The sequence below is a fragment of the Eschrichtius robustus genome, chromosome 6 (assembly GCF_028021215.1).
Source record: "Eschrichtius robustus isolate mEscRob2 chromosome 6, mEscRob2.pri, whole genome shotgun sequence".
Lineage (NCBI taxonomy): Eukaryota > Metazoa > Chordata > Mammalia > Artiodactyla > Eschrichtiidae > Eschrichtius > Eschrichtius robustus.
In genome coordinates, this window is record NC_090829.1 from 3,528,917 (window position 1) to 3,549,414 (window position 20,498).

The 20,498-nt window shown below is 43.8% G+C and overlaps 1 protein-coding gene across 15 annotated transcripts in view; it reads left to right on the plus strand.

The window, feature by feature from the left end:
- The window catches only part of THRB (thyroid hormone receptor beta), a 387,344-nt gene that overhangs the window by 300,586 nt on the left and 66,260 nt on the right, over window positions 1–20,498 (plus strand). For 14 of the 15 annotated variants that reach the window (XM_068545826.1, XM_068545838.1, XM_068545836.1 and 11 more), the window contains one exon: window positions 9,301–9,561. The exons of the other annotated variant lie outside the window; for it this stretch is intronic. In XM_068545826.1, the coding sequence (XP_068401927.1) occupies window positions 9,301–9,561 (261 nt within the window). The remainder of the gene's footprint in view (window positions 1–9,300; window positions 9,562–20,498) is intronic. 15 annotated transcript variants of the gene reach the window in all.

Here is a 20,498-nt window from a genome sequence, read left to right on the forward strand (position 1 = left end):
ATATACATGGTTTCCTTCCTTCCTTATTCTCCCTAGCCACGAGTCCTTTAGAAGCCAGGGGCCTGGAAGGCCCTATCCTCAGCTGTGACCCATTCCCTCGTGTACCTTACAATGATCAGAGCATTTCATTCCATTTTGCAGGTTTAAATTGTGGAGAGTATCAAGGCAGTCTCTGGTCCCAACCTCTAGGGCTAGCCAAGTCTTTATATTGGGAATATGATACATATCAGCGAGATCTCAGAAACAGTACACGATCGCATGTTTTTAGAACAAACAACGAATGTGTTTCAGAGGAAGAGGAACTCACCACAGGCTGGCATAGTAAGAGAGGCTGTGTGGGCAGTGTCCACCCTGCCCTGGGAGGTTCCTAGTGTCTGTGTAATCCCGCCCACTGGGAATGATGGCTTTGATCTCCATAATCATTAGTAGGAAAATAGGAAGGGACCCCTGCCAGCACTCACATTTCTGCTCAAAGCTAGGCCTCGTACATATGTTGCTTCATGTCGTCTTCACACTCACCCTGTGAGGTATTTTCACCCCAGGTCACTCAGCAAAGTTGTGTCACCTTCCCTGACAACTCTTGAAAGTAGTAATAGTGAATAGCCTTTAAAAATAGTCAACAATTTGATTTTTGTCTATTGCAGAGAACTCTCCATTTCTTGCCCAAATATTCCAAATTTACAAGTCTCGTGGCTTCCACTGGGGAAGCACCACCCGCCAAGGCCTTCATAAATGGAAGTAAAGTGTGCCCAAGGCCGTACAGCTTCAGGTCACTCTTGAAGATTCCCAGGCCAGGTAAAGAACGCCACCCTGGGCAGATCCAAAGGCACCAGGAGACAAGCCCGCAGCCCGTCCTCTGGTGGCCGGCCCACCCCATCCCAGATGCTACTAGACCAGGGGTGCTGTGCCAGGTCAGGGGGCCTGAGAGGACGGCCCTGACATTCACCAGCCACACAGTGGCATGTCTGTGGAGCTCGGCCACACACGTGGCCTGGGAAGCAAACAGTGGGCTACACCTGTGACTTGGGCAGAGCATTCGTGGGGTACAAATGCCAAAGTAAAAACAGTGAGATGACCCAGCCTGGCACTGGGAGGAACAGAGTCACCCGGCTGCCCTTTCTGTCTTCTCTGAGCACAGAGCACCCCGCAGCCTATGCCCCAGCATCTGTCCCTGGCGGGGCCACCTTGGCTGCTGACGCTGAGCAGTCTGGCTGACTTGTCTCGCACAGAACACGTTACTGTTCTGTGGGTAGAAATTCCTGGATAGATAAGAGTCTGTGTGTGCCCTGTTCAGCTTCAGGGGTTTTTTGACCTGCCTAGATTACATTCAGTTATTTCCAAGTAACATTTATTGAGGTCCTGTCATGTTAAGACACTGTGCTTAGAGCTGTGGGATTTGAGAGATGGATAAATTGACTAGGGTCCAGTAAAGGAGGAAGAATGTGGGGATGCCACTGACACACAAGGAGGCCGTGATAAGTTCTTGCCCTTGCAGAGGAGGCAGGACAAACAGGACAGATATTCCAGAGAGAGGTCCAATTTTCTCCAAGTCACACAGCTAATAAGTGGCAGAGCCAGAATCTGAACCTTGACTAGCTGAGCCCATAGTCTTATCCACTATCCTATCCTGCCTCTAAAAAAGCAGAACAGCTTTCATTTTCACCTGCAGTTTGGGGACGATAATACTGTCGGTGATAGAAAATCGCACTGAATTGGTTTTAATAGTAATGAATCCACCTTGTGACTAACCGGTGGCTTCTAGATAAGAAAATAGGCAGAGTCTGTGCTTAGGTAGCAATTTTCTCTTTGCAATTATCAGATTATTAGGGAACAAGAAATATTAATTGTCATTCATTGACATTGTGCTAGGCAATGTAAGTGTAACCACACACAAAAAAAAGAGAAAATTATACATGTATATAAATGGTTATATCACGAGGTAAAAAGTAGCATTCAGAGGAAGGGAGATATGTTTTGGAACTATGGAAGTTTGAGGGTGGATGGATTGGTTCAAGAAAAGCATAAACAATGAGCCAGGTCTTGAAAGTTGAATAGGGATCAAACCTGTGTCCTCACTATTAGGTTGCTTGACCCACCAAGCTAAGCAAGCCGGGTACGATGATAGTCAGGAGCCTGAACGGAAATGCCTACTTCGCCAAAACGTCTCTCCCACCTGCCTTGCACGGTCATCAGAAATCCAGCTTTAGGCATTCATTCCTGGGCTAGGGCCCTACACTCTTCAAGCATCCTCTTTAAATCACAACTTCTGCTGAGAGGGGTGACTCTTCCCAGGTTCCAAGCCATTAAGCTAGTGGTGTGAAGTCATTTGTCAAACTTCTTTCTTCTGGAGATGTTCTTTGAGAATCACGTTTAGAAAAGACTTGAGTTTGGAGGATGGGGCAAAGGAAAGAGATCATTTGAGTGTATGAGTGAAGAGCCAACATTTACCGTTTACAATGTGCCATGCACTGTTCCGAGACCTTTTTATGTACGAACTTATTTAATCATCACAGCAATAGAATGTTCCCATGTTGCAGGTGAGGAAACAAAAGTACAGAGAAGAGAAGTGACTTACCCAAGGTCACTAAGAGATCTGTGAGTAGGGGATTCTCCCACAGTGGTGACTGAGCACCCAGAGGACTGCATGAGAATAGCAAGGACTTGGGAGGAGGGAGAGAGATGACAAAAAGGGGGTCAAAAGGAAGTGGGAGGTCATCAAAAACAACCTCACCTACACACACGTTCTGTTGAGGACCAGGTGGTGACGGTAGCGGTGTTGATGATGGTCATGGTGTTGAGAGTAAAGGTAAGGTACCTGTATCCACTGAACATAGAATATTTTATTAGGAAAAGTAACACATTGTTTTATTAATAGTATTTTTCCCTTTGGATAGAAAGAGATACATATGGTCATGTACACAATATAGATTAGGTGGTTACAGCACTGTGTACAACTAAAGAGCACTTAATTACTAAATACATCCACATACATCATTTCATTTGAGCCTTAGAAAAATCCCAGGAGCGATATTATATTGCCCTTTTGCAAACGGAAAAACTGAGACTTAGGGACAGGAAGTGATCTTCCAAGATTAGACCCATCAGCCACTCTACAGAAGGGTTGGGACGCCGATCTTTCAGCCCCCTCCCTGCCTCGCTCCACCAAGGTGTACACGGGTGCAACACATTCGGTTTTTCATTTTCAGTTACCTTCCTGGAGAAGTGCAACCCTGAGAGGTTCTGCATAAGGGGAGATCTAACCTTCTTGTAAAAGGGGGAGGCAGTTGGATCCTGGTGGTTTTCTTGGTATAACAGGAGGTGGTTGTATAAGGGTTGGGAAAGGGGCAGTCCAGGCATAGGGAAGAGCTTCTGCAAAGACCCTGTGGTGGGAATGAGCTTCCCAGGTTTGAAGCCCACATGTCCAGAGGACAGAGAACAGGGGGCAGAGCCACGGGCGCGGGGGCTCAGCAGGACAGGCTGAGAAATCCCACAGAGCCCCGCGGGCTGCAGTAAGAGCTGAGGACTTCCTTCCAATCTTGATGGGAAGTCACCAGAAGATTCTAAACAGCAGAGCAATCTACTCTGATGTATATTTCTAAAAGCTCACTCCGGCTGCTGCGTGGACCATAGCTTGGAGGTGGCTGAGAGTGAAAGCTTGGAGACCGGTTGTGAATATCAATAATTGGGAAAATTGGACAATAAACGTAGTTTATAAAGAACTTTCAAAGTATTCATCAAATGATAGCTATTAATAGGTCAATGGCGACTTAGCAAACTAAGGCAAACATATCTGTTAACAGTACAAAAGATATGAAAGAGCAGATGAAGTGCTTCTTTGAATTTTAGTTTCCCTGTCAATCAAGCAGTAGAACACTGTGTACTTCCGGGATGTTCATGGAGATGAATCAAAGTGTCTAGCTCTATACCTGGCCCATGGTAAATGCTCAGCCAAATATGAGTCTCCTGTTATACGTGACTCCACAAATAAAAGTCAGATGATGTGTCTGAGAATTCCACAAGGCTGAATGTACGTGTTGGAGTCAAAAATTTAAACGGAAATCAGAGACATCATACTTAATTGCCTGATGCTCTACAATGATAATTCTACACTCTCGCTGGGTTGGCCAAGCGTATTATATATACATCCGCTGAACACAGAATATGGTTCGGGGGTCTCAGTGCCTCATACTGATGGCCTTTTAATGCAAACTCCGCGCTCGTAATTGGTGCCGTGAAACCCCAGCCTACTCAGCAGACCCTTTCTGAGCGCTTTGTCATAATTCCATTTCCTTTGCCTGAGCACTTTTCTAAGGTGTAAGCTTGCCTTCGTGTCCTGAAATACTTGCATATTTTCATACAATTCTCCTTTTTTGACGGACAGGTTTATTTTCTATTATCTTTAACGAAATTTCCAGAGATAGGACGTAGGCAGTTCTGTTCATAGGATTTATGTTTGTTTCTTTTTGCAAAAGAACCCTTTAGGTCAACGCTGGGTCATTCGAGCCACTAGAATTATGGTCATCTAACACAGATGCAATCATTCAAATCTAGACGCCCTCGAGACACACAGATCAATGTGTGTCTAGCTATTTTAGTAGCAGTTTACATGCCCCTATCTAGTTCTTTTCTTTGATTCTCCTTATTCATTAGTTTGCATCATAACTGACAAATTAATTGTCTTGATGTCTAGACTATGAAATAGTAAAAGCCAGCTGTTAGCTGGGATCCACTGAAGAATTCATTCTTCATGTGAATAATAAGATATGGTCATTTCCAGAATCTCCCTTTTAAAAAAAAAGTATTTTTACTACTGTGCACATTTGTGTCCCAGATAATCCTCAGAACGACAGGCTTTTTGAGTGAGTATTTACTCACATCCATACCTGCAATCTACAAGATAACTCCAGTTAACATCTGACTTTTAATGCTTCAAGCAGTAGATCCCAAAACAATTGATGAATGTTTTAATTATAATGCGAATTTAGTCCAGGGCGTGTAAAACCTTCCAGTCTGAGAAGGGAACTGTACCCTTATCTGATATCTGCCAATAATTTGTTTTCTTACCTTAGATTTTCTTAACCCTGTGGATCTCAAACTCTACTGGGTATCAGAACCATCTGGAGAACTTGGTAAATATACAAATGCCCAGGCCCCATCCTATTTCAATAAGCCTGGTCTCCTGCCTTCTTTAATAGCGTCTCACGTGACTGATATTTACCAAAATTTGAGATTCACTGATGTAGTCTTTTGAGATTTTAATCCCGCTAAAAAGAAATATCTCGTTGGTTTGAGGTTTGGGGGAACGAAAGGATACAGAAATAGCAGGAAATCCCTGAAAACCATCATTGCCAAGCAAACATGGAAATAACACAGTTCAAAATGTATGTAGGTTTTTTTCACATTGAAACTATACAAACATTTGGTATAATAAAACCTTGTTAGCGTGATATTGTAAGAAATTAAACCCTAGCAATCTTACTGGCGAGGTACAAATTGGTCTCCAGCTGCCTTTTCTGATAGATTTTGATGAGATTGAAGGAGAGCCATTTACCTACCAGGAGGGAATGAGCTTTGTCACACCAAAGAGAAGAAGTTCTGCAAATTCACATCTCACCTAGGTTCTAAATTTTTTGCCATTTTCTGAAATTCTTTAGGGGGTATGAAGTTGCATTCAGCATATCCGTTATCAAGCTAAGGAGGTTCTGTTATAGAGGGTTTTGTCCCTTTTTCTTTCTTCCTTTTTTTTTTTTTTTTTTCTTTCTCTTTTTCTTTTTTTAAATCTGAAGGAGAACATTCAGGGCTTCAAAACACCAAAGAGAAAATTTTGGCTTAGGCCAGTGTTCAGTCTAGAGCCAAACTTACAGTGGAATTCAAATGCATATAGTAAGGAATTTATTCAGAGCGGCTAGCCTCATAATCTTTCACTTTGCTCTATTCAACTGTCTTAAAATTTCCTGTTTCAAACAGCTATGTTACTTGATTAAAGCAATGTTAAAATTTTTTGTCTCTGCTTTCATATCAAATAACCTAAATTTTTGTTTGTAAGATTGGATCATTGAAATCTCAACCAATCCATTAATAAATAAATAAATAACAGAGTTCACAGCATCCTTGGCAGGCAGAATTGAAGGAGCCTGGAATCATGTCTCATCCCTCCTTGGGAATGGAATAGGAATTATATATGCCCTTCTCTTCTTGGGAAGATAATCAAGAATCCTCCTTAAGTAAATCCCTCGAGTTTTCCCGTGAGCCAACCAGGACTTCTTAGTCCCAGATGTGCCAGCACCGCCCCAACAATAAACCTGCCAATTAAGCAACAGAATATCCTTATCATGAATGTAATTACAGACAGTAATTACGAGCTCGTCAACGCCTCCCACGAATGGAGCCCTTTTCCCAAGCCACCTCGGACTCTTTTCTTAGGCAGATGGAAGGCAATCCTATCCCCTGCCTCACCGCAAAAATAACCTCACTTGCTTAGAAGAAATTCCCGCTCTTGCTGGCCCAGGGGACGTGCTGAGCAAACTTTAATGGGCTGTGCTTTAGGGAGGAATGTCCCCTTGGGTGGGGTCCCTTCCAGCATGTCTCATCCACGCATGTTGACTAGCTCCCTTCACTAGGGAGCTGTGACTACCCAGTTTGGCTATATTTCTTAATTTCTGTGCAGGTAGGGGAATTAATACCACATTTTAAGAATTTCTGCGGAAAAATCAAATGTTGGAGGCGCTACAAAAAACTGTGATAACTTTAACATTACTTGAAATGGAGCATTAGGGACTTCCCTGGTGGCGCAGTGGTTAAGAATCCGCCTGCCAATTCAGGAAGCCCTGGTCCGGGAAGATCCCACATGCCGCGGAGCAACTAAGCCCGTGCGCCACAGCTACTGAGCCTGCGCTCCAGAGCCCGCGAGCCACAACTACTGAGCCCTCGTGCCACAACTACTGAAGCCCGCGTTCCTAGAGCCCGTGCTCCGCAACAAGAGAAGCCACCGCAATGAGAAGCCCGCGCACCGCAACGAAGACTAGCCCCCGCTCGCCGCCACAACTAGAGAAAGCCTGCACGCAGCAACAAAGACCCAACGCAGCCAAAAATAAATTTTAAAAAATAAAAATAAAAAGGAGCATTACACGGTGTAATTTCCCGAGGAATTAGAGTCCGTGACAATTGAGTAGACATCATAGAAACATGCATGGGTGAGAAGGCTTTTCACTTCTGTAGAAACGAAATGAAACTCTTTTTGCAAAGTTAACCCTTGCATTCAGTGGCTTTATATTTAGCTCGTGAAAACCTTTTTTTTTTTTGGCCACACGGCGTGGCATGTGGAATCTTAGTTCCCGCACCTGGGATCGAACCCTTGCCCCCTGCAGTGGAAGCACGTAGTCTTAACCCCTGGACTGCCAGGGAAGTCCTAGCTCATGAAAACCTCAAACCCTCATGGATACTAGGTCCTTGAAAGGATTCCACACAGATAACGTTTCATCTGAAATGCCATACAATCTCCCAAGATCCTAAGCTATTATTTTCTTTTCATGGAAAGTGAGACTAAGTGCCTGTAATTGCAACAGGAGCTGGCACAGTGGAGCCCAGACCTTTCGGATTTACCATGCATTGAATAACGCCCTAGAAACTGAGGAGAAGGAACCCAGGTCTAGTTCACCCCCGCCCCACGATGCCTAGCACAGCCCTTTGCCTAGAGTGAATTTTCAGGGCTCTTCTCTGAGTAAGAGCAAATATTACATCCAAAAGTGTTGTACGATTTTGTTTAAAGGGGATCATTTGTTACTGGCCAAGTTAGGGTATTTCATGCTGCAGTATTTCCATTGACTGTGACAGAGAAATCACGTGTCGATTATTGCTATCTTGCTGTAGTTGTTCACAGTCTTCTCCTGTACTAGAAATAAAGTGGATGGGTATCGGGATTTCCACACAGTAACCCCAAGACCAGGAAAGGTAAATGCAACTTCCAAAAGGGGCTGAGAACCGATGACGCCTTTAGAGAAACCACCCCTAACCAACATCTCTGAAGGCATCTAGTAGCTTTACAGAGGGGGCTTGTGAAAAGCGAAAGCGTGTTTAACCCTTGCATTAAGTAATTTAAAATTCATTTTAAGTGTCTGAACAGCAGCTTTAAACTCCCAGTACTGTGCACAGACCAGGATGGACTTGTCTCTCTGATGTGAATATTCACGGTCCTTTGGCCCTTTCAGCATAAAAGAAATTCACTTATCAATTAGTCTTTCCATCACTGTCTATAATCACTTTAAAAGTAGAACTCTATATTTTTTTCTCACTTTGACAGACAGTAGCCTACGAATTCCTGGAAATATGGGTGACCAGATGGATTATGTTTTTGAATGTGACTGCATCTACAAATTATATATATTAGCATACTCCTTTTTACTCTCTACTTTATAGCCGTATTCAGTAAAATACTCAAGGAGGTAAAATTTGCCACCAGGGAAGGTTAGTGTGAGAACGTTTTCATTATATTGTCCTATTGTTTCCCATTCTCTACAGGGCAGACCTTCAAGTCCCTGTAAATTGAATAGAGAAAACTGCATCGTATACATAAACCATTAACTGCCTGTATCTCAGCGCAAGAGACGTGTGGCTTTTCATTCTGTCATTAGGGCTCTTAATTTACCCCACAAATAAAGCACGATCTGCTCTGCTCAGCTGATCCCCTCGCCTGTTTGGGACGACATTGAAACCATCGACGCAGTTTCTCTTGGAAGAGCCAGCCCTTTGTGTCAGGCTGTCGGGAGTGGAAGGTGACAGGGAGAACAGGATTGTCACTTTCACGTAGCCACGTGGCACGTCCCTCTTAAGCAACAGGGTGCCCCTCAGGTCAGCCTGTGATAACACCCAAGTCAAACAAGGCCGAATCCTGGACGTTTTATGTCCTGAGGATCTGAAAAGTGTCCACGGCCAGCCCTGACCCTCGAGACCTCAAATGGTCATCTAAGCAGTCACATAAATTGGTGTCCACTTGCTCCCGGGCCATTGCTGTTGGGAGCAGGGCTGGCGAAAGGGCAGCCTTCCCATGGAGGAGCTGACATCTTTGTAGGCAGTAAAATCGGGGGAATGTGTTGATTACTCCGACAGGCAATCCAGCGTCGGTGGCTCCATGCCCGAGGCTGACACCCTCTGCATCTTATGACCACTGACTGTCAAGGGGAGGGGTGTGCGAACGCTGTCAGCCCCAAAGAACCGAGAAAGCACTTGCCTTCCAAACCTCTCCATCTCAACCCCATCCTGACAATGCCAAAGTTCGTCATCTCGTGTTTTTCAACCCTCCAGAAAATGGCCTTCCAGCCTGGGACAAGCCGAAGACTTGTCCACACGGCGAGCAGGAGTGGAAGCTTGTGGGAATGTCTGAAGCCTGCCTGCACAGGAAGAGCCCCCCAGAGAGGCGCAGCGCACTGAAAAATGAGCAGTCGCCCCGGCACCTCATCCAGGCCACCTGGACCAGCTCCATATTCCATCTGGACCACGACGATGTGAATGATCAGAGCGCCCCTAACGCCCAGACCTTCCAAACGGAAGAGAAGAAATGTAAAGGTAACCAGATTTTTATTAGACCCGAGTTGCCACAAGGAAAAGAATTTTCTGTTAAGTGTGTGCTCTGTTTCCACTGAGTCCCCGTATGGTGTCCATGTGTTTTCCCCAGCTGCTCTCTTCCGAAGTTTCTTTATCCCCATATCTTCTGGGAAGCATAAAATAAGTGGGTTCCAAAGGAAAGCAGTTAATTTCAGCTTCACGTTGGGGCACTTGGGGATTTTTCTTTCTCTAATTAGCAGGAGGGTTGTTAGTTTTGGCTTCACTTCTGTTTTCCAAGCTAAGTAGAAACAGACATTGATATTGTTACATAACTACTTGCTTTGAAGCATGTGTGTGTGTGTCTGTGTGTGTGTACATGACTTTTCCCAATTGTGCCAGTAGCTAATGGGATCTCAAAGTCTACCTTTAACCTAAATAGACAATTCATGTTCAAAGGAGAGGTTTGAAGTTGTTTTCCTTTACTCGTTAAGTCCTGTGTCATCATCCTGAAAGGCTATGAGATTATGGTGTTAGGGGGTTGTCACCTCATAAAAAAATGTTAAACTGGCCTAAGTTTCTGATTGCATTAGATTTAACTGGTCTTTACCTCAGGTCGCCTCCACCCTGACAGATGTCTTTGTGTTGATCGCTTTATGGTCTTAGGGCTTCCCAAAATCTTTGCTTCTTAAATCAATTTGTGTCTTTAAATGTCCAAGTTCATGTGACCTCCCACTCTTTTTCAATTTAGCATTTTTAAAAATAAGGTCTTTTTCCATTTTCTTTAAGGACTTTGACTCATGATCAAGTTATTTTTTTATGGAAGTGTAGTTGATTTACAGTGTTGTGTTAGCATGATAAAGTTTTAAATGGTGTATTTGAAAATCTGCCAATCACATACCAAGATATATTAATGAAAGTTTGTAAAGACTCCTATATATGAGCCATGAAGGACTTTTGCAAAGTGTTCTAACTTGAACATAAAACATGATTATACTCACCCCTCTCAAAAAACTGCTGGTCCTTTAACTTTTCTGAAAACACTTCAGAAGCTCCTTGGAACCACTAGTTGACCTGTGAAGTTGGGTGTGCGGATTGTTTCAGATGAAAATAGGATTATCTAAACAAATAATAAAATAGAGGTATGAGCTCTGATTTGAATGCAGTCAAAACCATACATGTTCTCTTGGGGAAGATTTGTGTTTGAACTGTCTCTCATCTTTATTATTTAGGAGATTTGAGAAATTGAAAGGGATATTTAGAAAAAGAGCAAAATAAGTTTTTTCCAGAAAAGTCAGGATATAAAACAGATGTCTCTGTGTGTATGTGCACACTTGTTTGAAATGCAATTGAGAGTTAGTCTTAGAATTTGTAACCAGGTTGTATCTTCAGATTTTAGGAGCTGGTGTCAAGACCACATCAGTCCTTGGTTCATAGTGAAATGCCTTGGTTTACAGGAAACTGCAGTGTCCTCATGATCTAAGGACCTCACAAACTAAATGTGACTTATTCCTAATTGGTACCCATATCCATTCACTCATTCATTCATTCATGGGTCCCTCCCCATCATTTGTGAGAAATCTTGGCCTTGAATATGCAGAGTTTGTGACGCTGTCCAGCTTCCAGTTTGCTGGTAAACCTTGAAAGCAAAAGGAAAGAGTTTCTATTTGGATCCAAGACCCTCAGTGTTGTAAATACAGTGATTAAGATCACAGGTTTTTGGGTCTGCCATATTTGGGCTAGAATCTCAGCCTTTCCACTTTCTGTCCTTGAGCAAACCCATGTGACTGTTGATAGAACTGAAGAAGATAATGCATTTAAGCGCTTTAGCACAATACCTCCCATAGCGCTCTCTGAATAGCAGCTTCATTCTTGCTGGGATCATTATGATCAGCTCTGCATCATTAAATCACATAAACTCCTTGGGCTGCGCTGAGTGCCTGGTGAGGGATGAAGAAGGACACCAGTACAGGTGGGTGTGGGGTGCGGCGTGACGTCGCAGGGGGCGGTTAGACTTGATCATCCATTTCGCATCCATTCAGCTCTCTTTTGCTGCAAGGCGGAGCATTGTGTACTAGGAAAATATAGTTAAATTAGTAAACGAAAGTCCTTCCTCCAGATTCTAGTTTTAAAAGGAACGCAACTAAGGTGAACGCTCCCGTAGTTTCCAGAGCAACAGCCAGGGTTCTCACTGGCATGGACGTGAAGCAATGCCTTGGTTCAGCGTGAAGATGCTGAGGAAGCCTACTGTCATGGCCAAAACTGTAAACTGCATTTCACTCGTTCCCAATGGACACCTGTACTTGATGAGGTGGTGGTGAGGCCAGGGAAACAACTGGAGTGGTTGCTTTTCTTCTCCCAGTCGGGTCCTCTCCATCTACTCAGCTCGCCAGCCACTTCCTCACAGGATCTGTGAGAAGAGCTCTATTTTGACATCCATTCCAGGCTGGGCATTGATTTCCTGGCTCTCTCTGTCTAGCCTGCAAGCGTGCTTGGTATCTCTTTCCTGGGCTACCATTCCATGCCTGCGTCCCATCTGTGTTTATTAAGCGCCTACTATGTGCAGGAGTTTGTCCTTCATATCCTTGAAGAAATGGCAGCAGGGCCAAAAATCCATCCAGGTACCCCCATTTCAAGGACTCCAGATGGAATTGATGAGAACCAAGTGACCCTTAAAGATACAGAAAGAGTCTGCAGTGAAGGAGCCATAAGAACAAATGGGCTGCTTGAAGTTCTGCAAAAGCCCATCTCCCAAATCAGTGATCTAGCCAGTCTAGACCAATGCGCCTCTGAGTGTGTTTTTTTTTTTAATTAATTTTTATTGGAGTATAGTTGCTTTACAATGTTGTGTTAGCTTCTACTGTACAGCAAAATGGTTTGTGGTTGGGTACCCTTCTGCAAACTATTACTTCCTACCTGGTTCTATTGATGCAAGTACAGAGACCGAGAAAAAGCTTTAGAAACAGTCATAGCCAAATAGCATTGCAGTGGCCTTCAAAGGCATGATCAGTGGATCCATCTCACTGAACAGGGTAGAGTCTGGTTGGATATTGTCAGACTCGCTTGGTGGGTCACGCAGGGCCAGAGCTCTGTATAAAAATCTTGTGCAGCAGAACCAAGGGTTGGGCCATCGTGGACTGGATATTTTGTAAATTATTCGAGATTTACTGATTTATGCTTGCAGTATTCTTTTTCTTTTCTTTTTTTTTTTTAAATCTATTTTTGGCTGCGCTGTGTCTTTGTTGCTGCGCGCAGGCTTTCTCTAGCTGCGGCGAGCGGGGGCTTCTCTTGTTGCGGAGCACGGGCTCTAGGCGCGCGGGCTTCAGTAGTTGTGGCACGCGGGCTCTAGAGCGCAGGCTCAGTAGTTGTGGCACACGGGCTTAGTAGCTCCGCGGCATGTGGGATCTTCCCGGACCAGGGCTCGAACCCGTGTCCCCTGCACTGGCAACCGGATTCTTAACCACTGCGCCCCCAAGGAAGTCCCTTTGTAGTATTCTTAATGTTTTTCTCTAGGCTTAGTTTTGGTAGGTACTGAATGCCTTTTTCATTTTGATCTGAATACTGCTTTTATTTTAATCTGCATGTTCGTGTGCTCCTATGTGCTACAACCATTGTAAGGAAATTAATTGGTAACACATTTAAATGAAACGAGAGCCCTGGAGCCCTGACATTCTGCTGCATATCCCACAATTCAAATCTGCTCTAGTGCCAGAGGCTATTTCCAGCCTGAAGCAAGTGACCCTGTTCCCCTCCCCCAGCCACGCTGCGCACCTTAGAGTTTTTGTCACAATGTGAGCTAATTGCCCAACGGTGAGGACCACGCCCTACTCCCGCCCACCTCCTCCCTTCCCGGAGTCTGAGATGAAGCTCCCAGCTCTCCAACCAGTGGCACTAGCAGCACCTGAACCTCTTAGAAATGCAGAATCTCGGGCCCCAGACTACTGAACTGGAAGCTCTGGAAAGGGGCCCAGGAATCTGTATTTTAACCAGCCCTCTGAGCCATTCTTAAGACTTGAGCATCAGGAAGTGCCTGAGAATACGGACAAGCTCTTAGAACCAGTAAAGGAAAGGGTCTGCCACCTAGTGGACACTCGGGGAATGTGCATTTTAATTCCTTTCCTTGAGCGCACCTGGGGAGCCACCTGAGTCTCTCCATTCTTGATGGGTCCTCCCTTTAGGCCTGGCTTCTCTTAATTGCCAGCTGGGTGTTCTGCTCAATCACTCTGCCCAGTAACATCCCTCTGGGACTTGAACCCTTCTGAGAGTCCCGCTCTGTTTGGCCGGAGCCCGGCTCCTCCTCCAAGTTCTTACAAGGCTTCTCCACTCAGCCCTCCCGAGCTTCTCTCTGGGAACCACAGGTCCCACCAGCCCCACAAGGATGGGTCCTGGACAGATGCACGCACCCCTGTAGCTGGATCTTGCCAGCCCTGCTGAACCCAGACAGTCAGACCTCCAACCTGGATGTTTGCCCTTGATGTCAATCAGGGACTTTCGTGAAACACTGGAACCTGGTGGGAGAAACAAGGCAGGGAATGACCCATTTCCGGGGTTGCATCAGAAAAAAGGTAGCAATCTGGTGATCTCACTGAATTTTCTCTGTAGGTCCGTTCTGTGTTTAGTATCAAGAGAATTGAATCTCAGATACCCAGAAAGGCAAGAAAGCATAGTCAAAATAATTTTACTAGGAAGTTACTTTCTCTCACTGTAAAAGCCTCCCATGTACGAAAAGTAAAAATTTCCCAAAAGTTCAACAAAAATGACTTTTAGAGATCGTTTGTAATTCCATCCTCCAAGGATCTTAGAATCTTTATTATAGTTCAGTCTTTTTTTCTGTGCATATCTATTTTTTACAAACTTGGAATCATACTAGGCATGCCATTTTTAACCAGCTGTTAAGGCTTAACAATATATCATGAGGGGCTTCCCTGGTGGCACAGTGGTTGAGAATCTGCCTGCCAATGCTGGGGACACGGGTTCGAGCCCTGGTCTGGGAAGATCCCACATGCCACGGAGCAACTGGGCCCGTGAGCCACAACTACTGAGCCTGCGTGTCTGGAGCCTGTGCTCCGCAACAAGAGAGGCCAAGACAGTGAGAGGCCCGCGCACCGCGATGAAGAGTGGCCCCCGCTTGCCACAACTCGAGAGAGCCCTCGCACAGAAAACGAAGACCCAACACAGCCAAAAATAAATAAAATAAATTAAAAAAAAAAAAAACAAACAATATATCATGAACATGTTCCCTTGTCATTAAATATTCTCCTGAATCCTGACTTTTATTGGCTATAGATTATCCTTGCTTATAGATATAATTTGTTAAACCAGTCCCCAAGATGTAGACAAGTTAAAGCACTTTTTAAAGCAATTTCTTATGTCCGCAAAGGGGCAGACTATCAACACAAGCCCTTCAGAAGGAGGAAAGAAGTGAACCAAATCAATGATGGCCATTTTAAATGATGTATAATCCTCATTTACCCAAATAACAAAGTGTTCTAAAAATGAGAGACGTGAAGTCAAGTTATGGTGTGCATTATAACCCTTCAAGTTAGTCACATTTTCAAACACGTGATGGCTATCTTTGTCCTTAAGTAAAATACAAGGACATCTTCAGGTAACTGAGTGTTTCAGAAGGTCGGGGATTAAAAAGCTTTAGCCCTCCCACCCGTAGACCATCTGCTCTGTCCATTTCCACTCTCCTCTCTGCCCCTTCTCCCCATCCATCGGGAAGTGTGGTTCCAGCTGACAGCACCAGTGTAATTCACACACCTCAAGGGCATCGGGGAGCCTCAGTCATCAGCATGAGAATAGGTGCTCTCCACCAGCTTCTGGCACATGCCAGAGAGCTCTGAGATGTGATACTTCAAAGGCAGGGAAGCCATCCATCAGTAGCCCAGGGCAGACAGAAAGAGAAGGGCTAGAAAAGAAAGCCCAGACCACTTCATCTGTGGAGAATCCGCTCACTAACTTTGTGAGGATGACAAAACAACTCCAGTGACCTCTTGGTGTTTTCTGAAGTGTATATAAGGTATATAATGCAGAGTAAAACTCACATGATTGTATAAGGATTTCTTATTGATTGCCTAGACTTTTTGCAATGGGACCTATATCACTCGCCCTTTGAGATAATAAAAACACATTATAATGTGAAAAACAAAGAAAAGGAAAGAAAGAGAAGTCATCAGCTCGACTGGAGGGGAGAGAAACTGGGAACAGCAATGTCAAAGGAAGACAAACCTCAGAAATTCAAAGCTCTGTTCCACCCAACTGCAGTTTTCATTGAGATGGGCTTTTTTTTTTTTTTAAGTATTTATTTATTATTTATGGCTGTGTTGGGTCTTCGTTTCTGTGCGAGGGCTTTCTCTAGTTGCGGCAAGCGGGGGCCACTCACTCTTCATCGCGGTGCGCGGGCCTCTCACTGTCGCGGCCTCTCTCGTTGCGGAGCACAGGTTCCAGACGTGCAGGCTCAGTAGTTGTGGCTCACGGGCCTAGTTGCTCCGCGGCATGTGGGATCTTCCCAGACCAGGGCTCGAACCCGTGTCCCCTGCATTAGCAGGCAGATTCTCAACCACTGCGCCACCAGGGAAGCCCGAGATGGGCTTTTTGAGGCCAATTTTGCAGCATCTGTTACAGGAAAGCCTGGAGCCCTCCTTCTCCAGTTTTTGTTACCCTTTTGGACCTTGAAATGCATTGACGAACTAGATAAACGTAAAGGAAGAAAAGCAGAACAAACCATCACATACACAGCTAGAGTAGAGGCATAAACAACCGAGAAAAGAATCCATAGCAACAACAAAGGTATTTTTCAGACTCTTTTAAAAAGTTTAAAAAATTAAACAAGAAACCAAGAAAAGTATGAAGGAGCTGAAATGAAATTTGCACCAGGCAGCCTGGCTCAGACATCAGAGCTCTTTACCATCATACTTTTATAGCACAAAAGGGCGAGAGGATTCCAGGAACCCTAAGGAAGAAATCTAAAACCTTGGAGAAGATGCTGGTCTACACGAGGCGAACATGTAGGGCAGTTAGACCTGCCAGGACGGAGCAGTGCGACTCAGCACATACTTAGTTTTACAGTCTAAGGTCAAATTCTCGAACAGCCACTTACCAGCCGTTTAACCTTGAGCAAGTCACTTAGCCCGCCTGAGGCTGTTTCCTCGTCTGTAAAATGAGGTCTCGCCTCTCGCGTCGAATGGTGGAAAGAAAGAAGCTTAGGTGATTTCACAGAACACCGTGAGTGCTCAATAAATAAGAGTTATTTTCTCATCATGAAGCCTAGAAACATTATGAGAAGCAGATAGGATATTAGGGATATAGAACGCCCACGTGAGAATAACCACTAAGTTGATGCTAACGGGATTGAAGTTTTTAAAGCCAGGAGTATAACGGAAGCAGGGGGAACAGACACAACAGCGAATCCTGTGATAATCCCAACAGGTAGTTTTCAGACGAAATCCGGGACAACATGGGAGGTTAACTTACTGACCTTGCATTAAAGTTGAAAAGATACTCTTGGGAGAGTCAGCCATACAAAATTATCAGAGGTGACCACTGGAATTCAGAGTCCTTCCCTTCTCCCACGGGTTGCCCTGAATTCCCGTAATTCCATCATGGCCCTTTCTCTGTGGTCTTTCAAAATGCAAACCTCCTGGCTGGATATCTTATCAAGTCACTAGTAGCTCCAAGTGGAGAATTGGGTCAGATTCCTTTCCTCCTCAACAGGGTCCAATAAAGGCAATAGAAGGAGTGGGAACGGGAGGAGGCCATGAGAGGGGTGAGGGTCACAGGGAAACGGGTGAGAGAGAAAACAAGGAGGAGGACTCCCTTGCCGCACTGTACAGGTTCTCAGGTTGTGCACTGTACAGTAGGAGTGGTATTCCCCACAGACATGGCGCCCTGAAAACAAACGTCACCACCTCACTGCTGGCCAGGAGCTGACCCGGAACACAGGATGAAAATACAAAGAAGTTCCAGTCACATTTAGACAAATGTGTGAATGGCATATTGATCATTGGCTCTCAAGATATTCCAAGACTGATGTTCACACATACACACAAATATACGTATGATTGGATAAATATATCAAATCATCACAACGTATGTTTTAAATATCTTGCAATTTTATTTGTCACTTATACCTCAGTAAAGCTGAAAAAAAAACCCATTCTGAGAATCCTCCTGTGACACAGCTGGCCTACTGCACTGAGTCTTAGGGAATGTCACTCAGCACGCGGTAGGCACATAGGGACTGTTTAGAACAGAAGACCATGGTTTGGCTCTTGGCTCTGACACTTTCCAGTTATTTAACTATGGACAAATCCCTAATTCTCTCCAACAAATACTGTAATCAGAGATTAGTTGGCCGCAAAGAAACCAAGGACATCAACCTACATTCCATCCTAAATGTCCATCCACAGAAGAATAGATAAAGAAGATGTGGTACATATATACAATGGAATATTACTCAGTCGTAAAAAAGAATGAAATAATGCCATTTGCAGCAACATGGATGGACCTAGAGATTATCATACTAAGTGAAGTAAGTCAGACAGACAAACACAAATTAATGATATAAACGAACACATTTACAAAACAGAAACAGACTCACAGATTTCAAAAACAAACTTGTTACCAAAGGGGAAACGTGCGGGGATGGTTAAATTGGGAGTTTGGCATTAACACACACACACTACTATATATAAAATAGATAACCAACAAGGCCCTACTGTATAGCACAGGAAACTCTGCTCAATATTTTGTAATCATGTATATGGGAAAAGAATCTGAAAAAGAATGAATATATGTATATGTATAACTGAATCACTTTGCTGTACACCTGAAACTAACTCAACATTGTAAATCAACTATAATCCAATAAAATTTTTAAAAATTAAAAAAATTAAAATGAAAAAAAGTAGGGAGTTCCCTGTTTGCCTAGTGGTTAGGATTCCAGGCTTTCACTGCCGTGGCCTGGGTTCAATCCCTGGTTGGGGAACTAAGATCCCACAAACCAAGGGGCACAGACAAAAAAAAAAAAAAAAAAAAGCAAATAGAAATAAATACAAAATAATGGCAAAAATAAAATAATTATTTCTCCAATACAATAACCATATTTCCCCCTGTGGGAAAAATAGAGCAAAATACATTAAATCAGTGCTGGCCCCCAAAGCCTAAGCTATGATCATCATGAAAACATAGCACCAGCTCCAGGATAAATTGCAAAATCAGTCGTCTTCTACTGCCTCTTTCAGCGTTCTTACTGAACCCTGGGCCAGCTATCCCCAGGAACAGAAGAGGCTTCAGGTTATTCTCAGTTCTTTAGAAAGTCTAGGCTTCTTCCCCCTTCAGTTTCTGAAAACGTACCCATGCTCCATCATAAACTTCTCTTCCCGAAGGTGTTGGTGACCAGTTCTACCCTCTATCCTTACCTCTGCAGGGCAGAGGCTTTGGGTTTTGAAAACCCCAGAGAAGCAGAAAATCCATGCCAAGAGCAACCTCTGGTAGCACCATCGCAGACGAGGCAGGTCTCCTGGGGACCATTGCACCTGCACTTATCACCTGTGTGATGCTCATGATGAAATGTCTTTAGAGATGAGTCTCGGTTCTGGACCAATCCAGCCTCTTTGACTTGAATTGTTTCTCTACCCACACTGCAAAGATACCAGAAATCCAGAACCAGCCAGGCTTTGGGAAAGAGAGTCGGGAATCCTCCATGGTCCAGAGCCATCCTCCATGGCATCAGAACCATTGCCTCTGGTGCACCACTACCCTCAGGGCATTTGTCAGTATTGGCTTATACAAGAGACTTGACTTCGTTCAACTTTATTGCCTCTTAAAATATAGAACTGGGGACTTCCCTGGTGGTCCAGTGGTTAAGACTTTGCCTCCCAATGCAGGGGATAGGGGTTCGATCCCTGGTGGGTGAGCTAAGATCCCACATGCCTCGAGACCAAAAAACCAAAACATAAAACAGAAGCGATATTGTAACCAATTCAATAAAGGCTTTAAAAATGATCCACATCAAAAAAATAAATAAAATACAGAACTGTACTGCCAATATGACTACTTAACTCAATTAGCTATACTGTGAACTCACTCAGCATGAGTTAGAGTATTGCATGTGGGTTGATGGTTTATTAGTCCAAATGGCAGTATTCAGTGAGTGGCAGGTTTTACCCCAACTACCCTACTCACAGCTGCCCCATAATATGCAGCTACAAAGGCCATACGATCAGAAGCCAAGCCTCAGAACTAATGAAAAGATACTTATTTGGCTCTGTTTGCCCAGCTCTGGAAAAAAACGTCTTATAATAAGCCTAAGATATAAAACTAAAGGTCAAAACTATGTAAGTAAAAGAAGCTCCTGCCCTTTAAGGGAAGAAAAAAATACATGTTAATTTTTGCAGGAGTTTCAATTGACTGCGTTTCCAAGGAAACAGGTATCTGAAATGGGTTCATCTCATTTAATATTTATGGCCGGACATAGGGATAGTCCTTTCTGGTTATCCCTTTCTGGTTTCACATGATATGCTCATTCTTAACTTTCTTTGGAAGTGATCATTCTATGTTTGAGTCTCATTTCTTCCACAAATAAAGGAAATAAATGCTTATTCTTATGATGTTTTAAAGTACTTTGCAATATTAAGAATATAAGCCTTTAAGAGTGAAGAATATTAAGAATAGTGGTGATCACCACTAAAAAGTAAGAAAATAACACTAATCAATCTGACACACTTTTCTCAGACGAATCAAAGGCTATTGAGCTTGGCTTCTTGTTTTATTGGCAAATTGGCTTACTTTTCAATTTTTGTTCTTCCAGTTTTATTGAGATATAATTGACATACAGCACTGTATAAGTTTAAGGCATAACATTTTGACTTACATGCATTGTGAAAGGATGACCACAATAAGTTTAGTGAATATCCATCATCCCTTACAGAGACAAAATTAAAGAAATAGAAAAAATA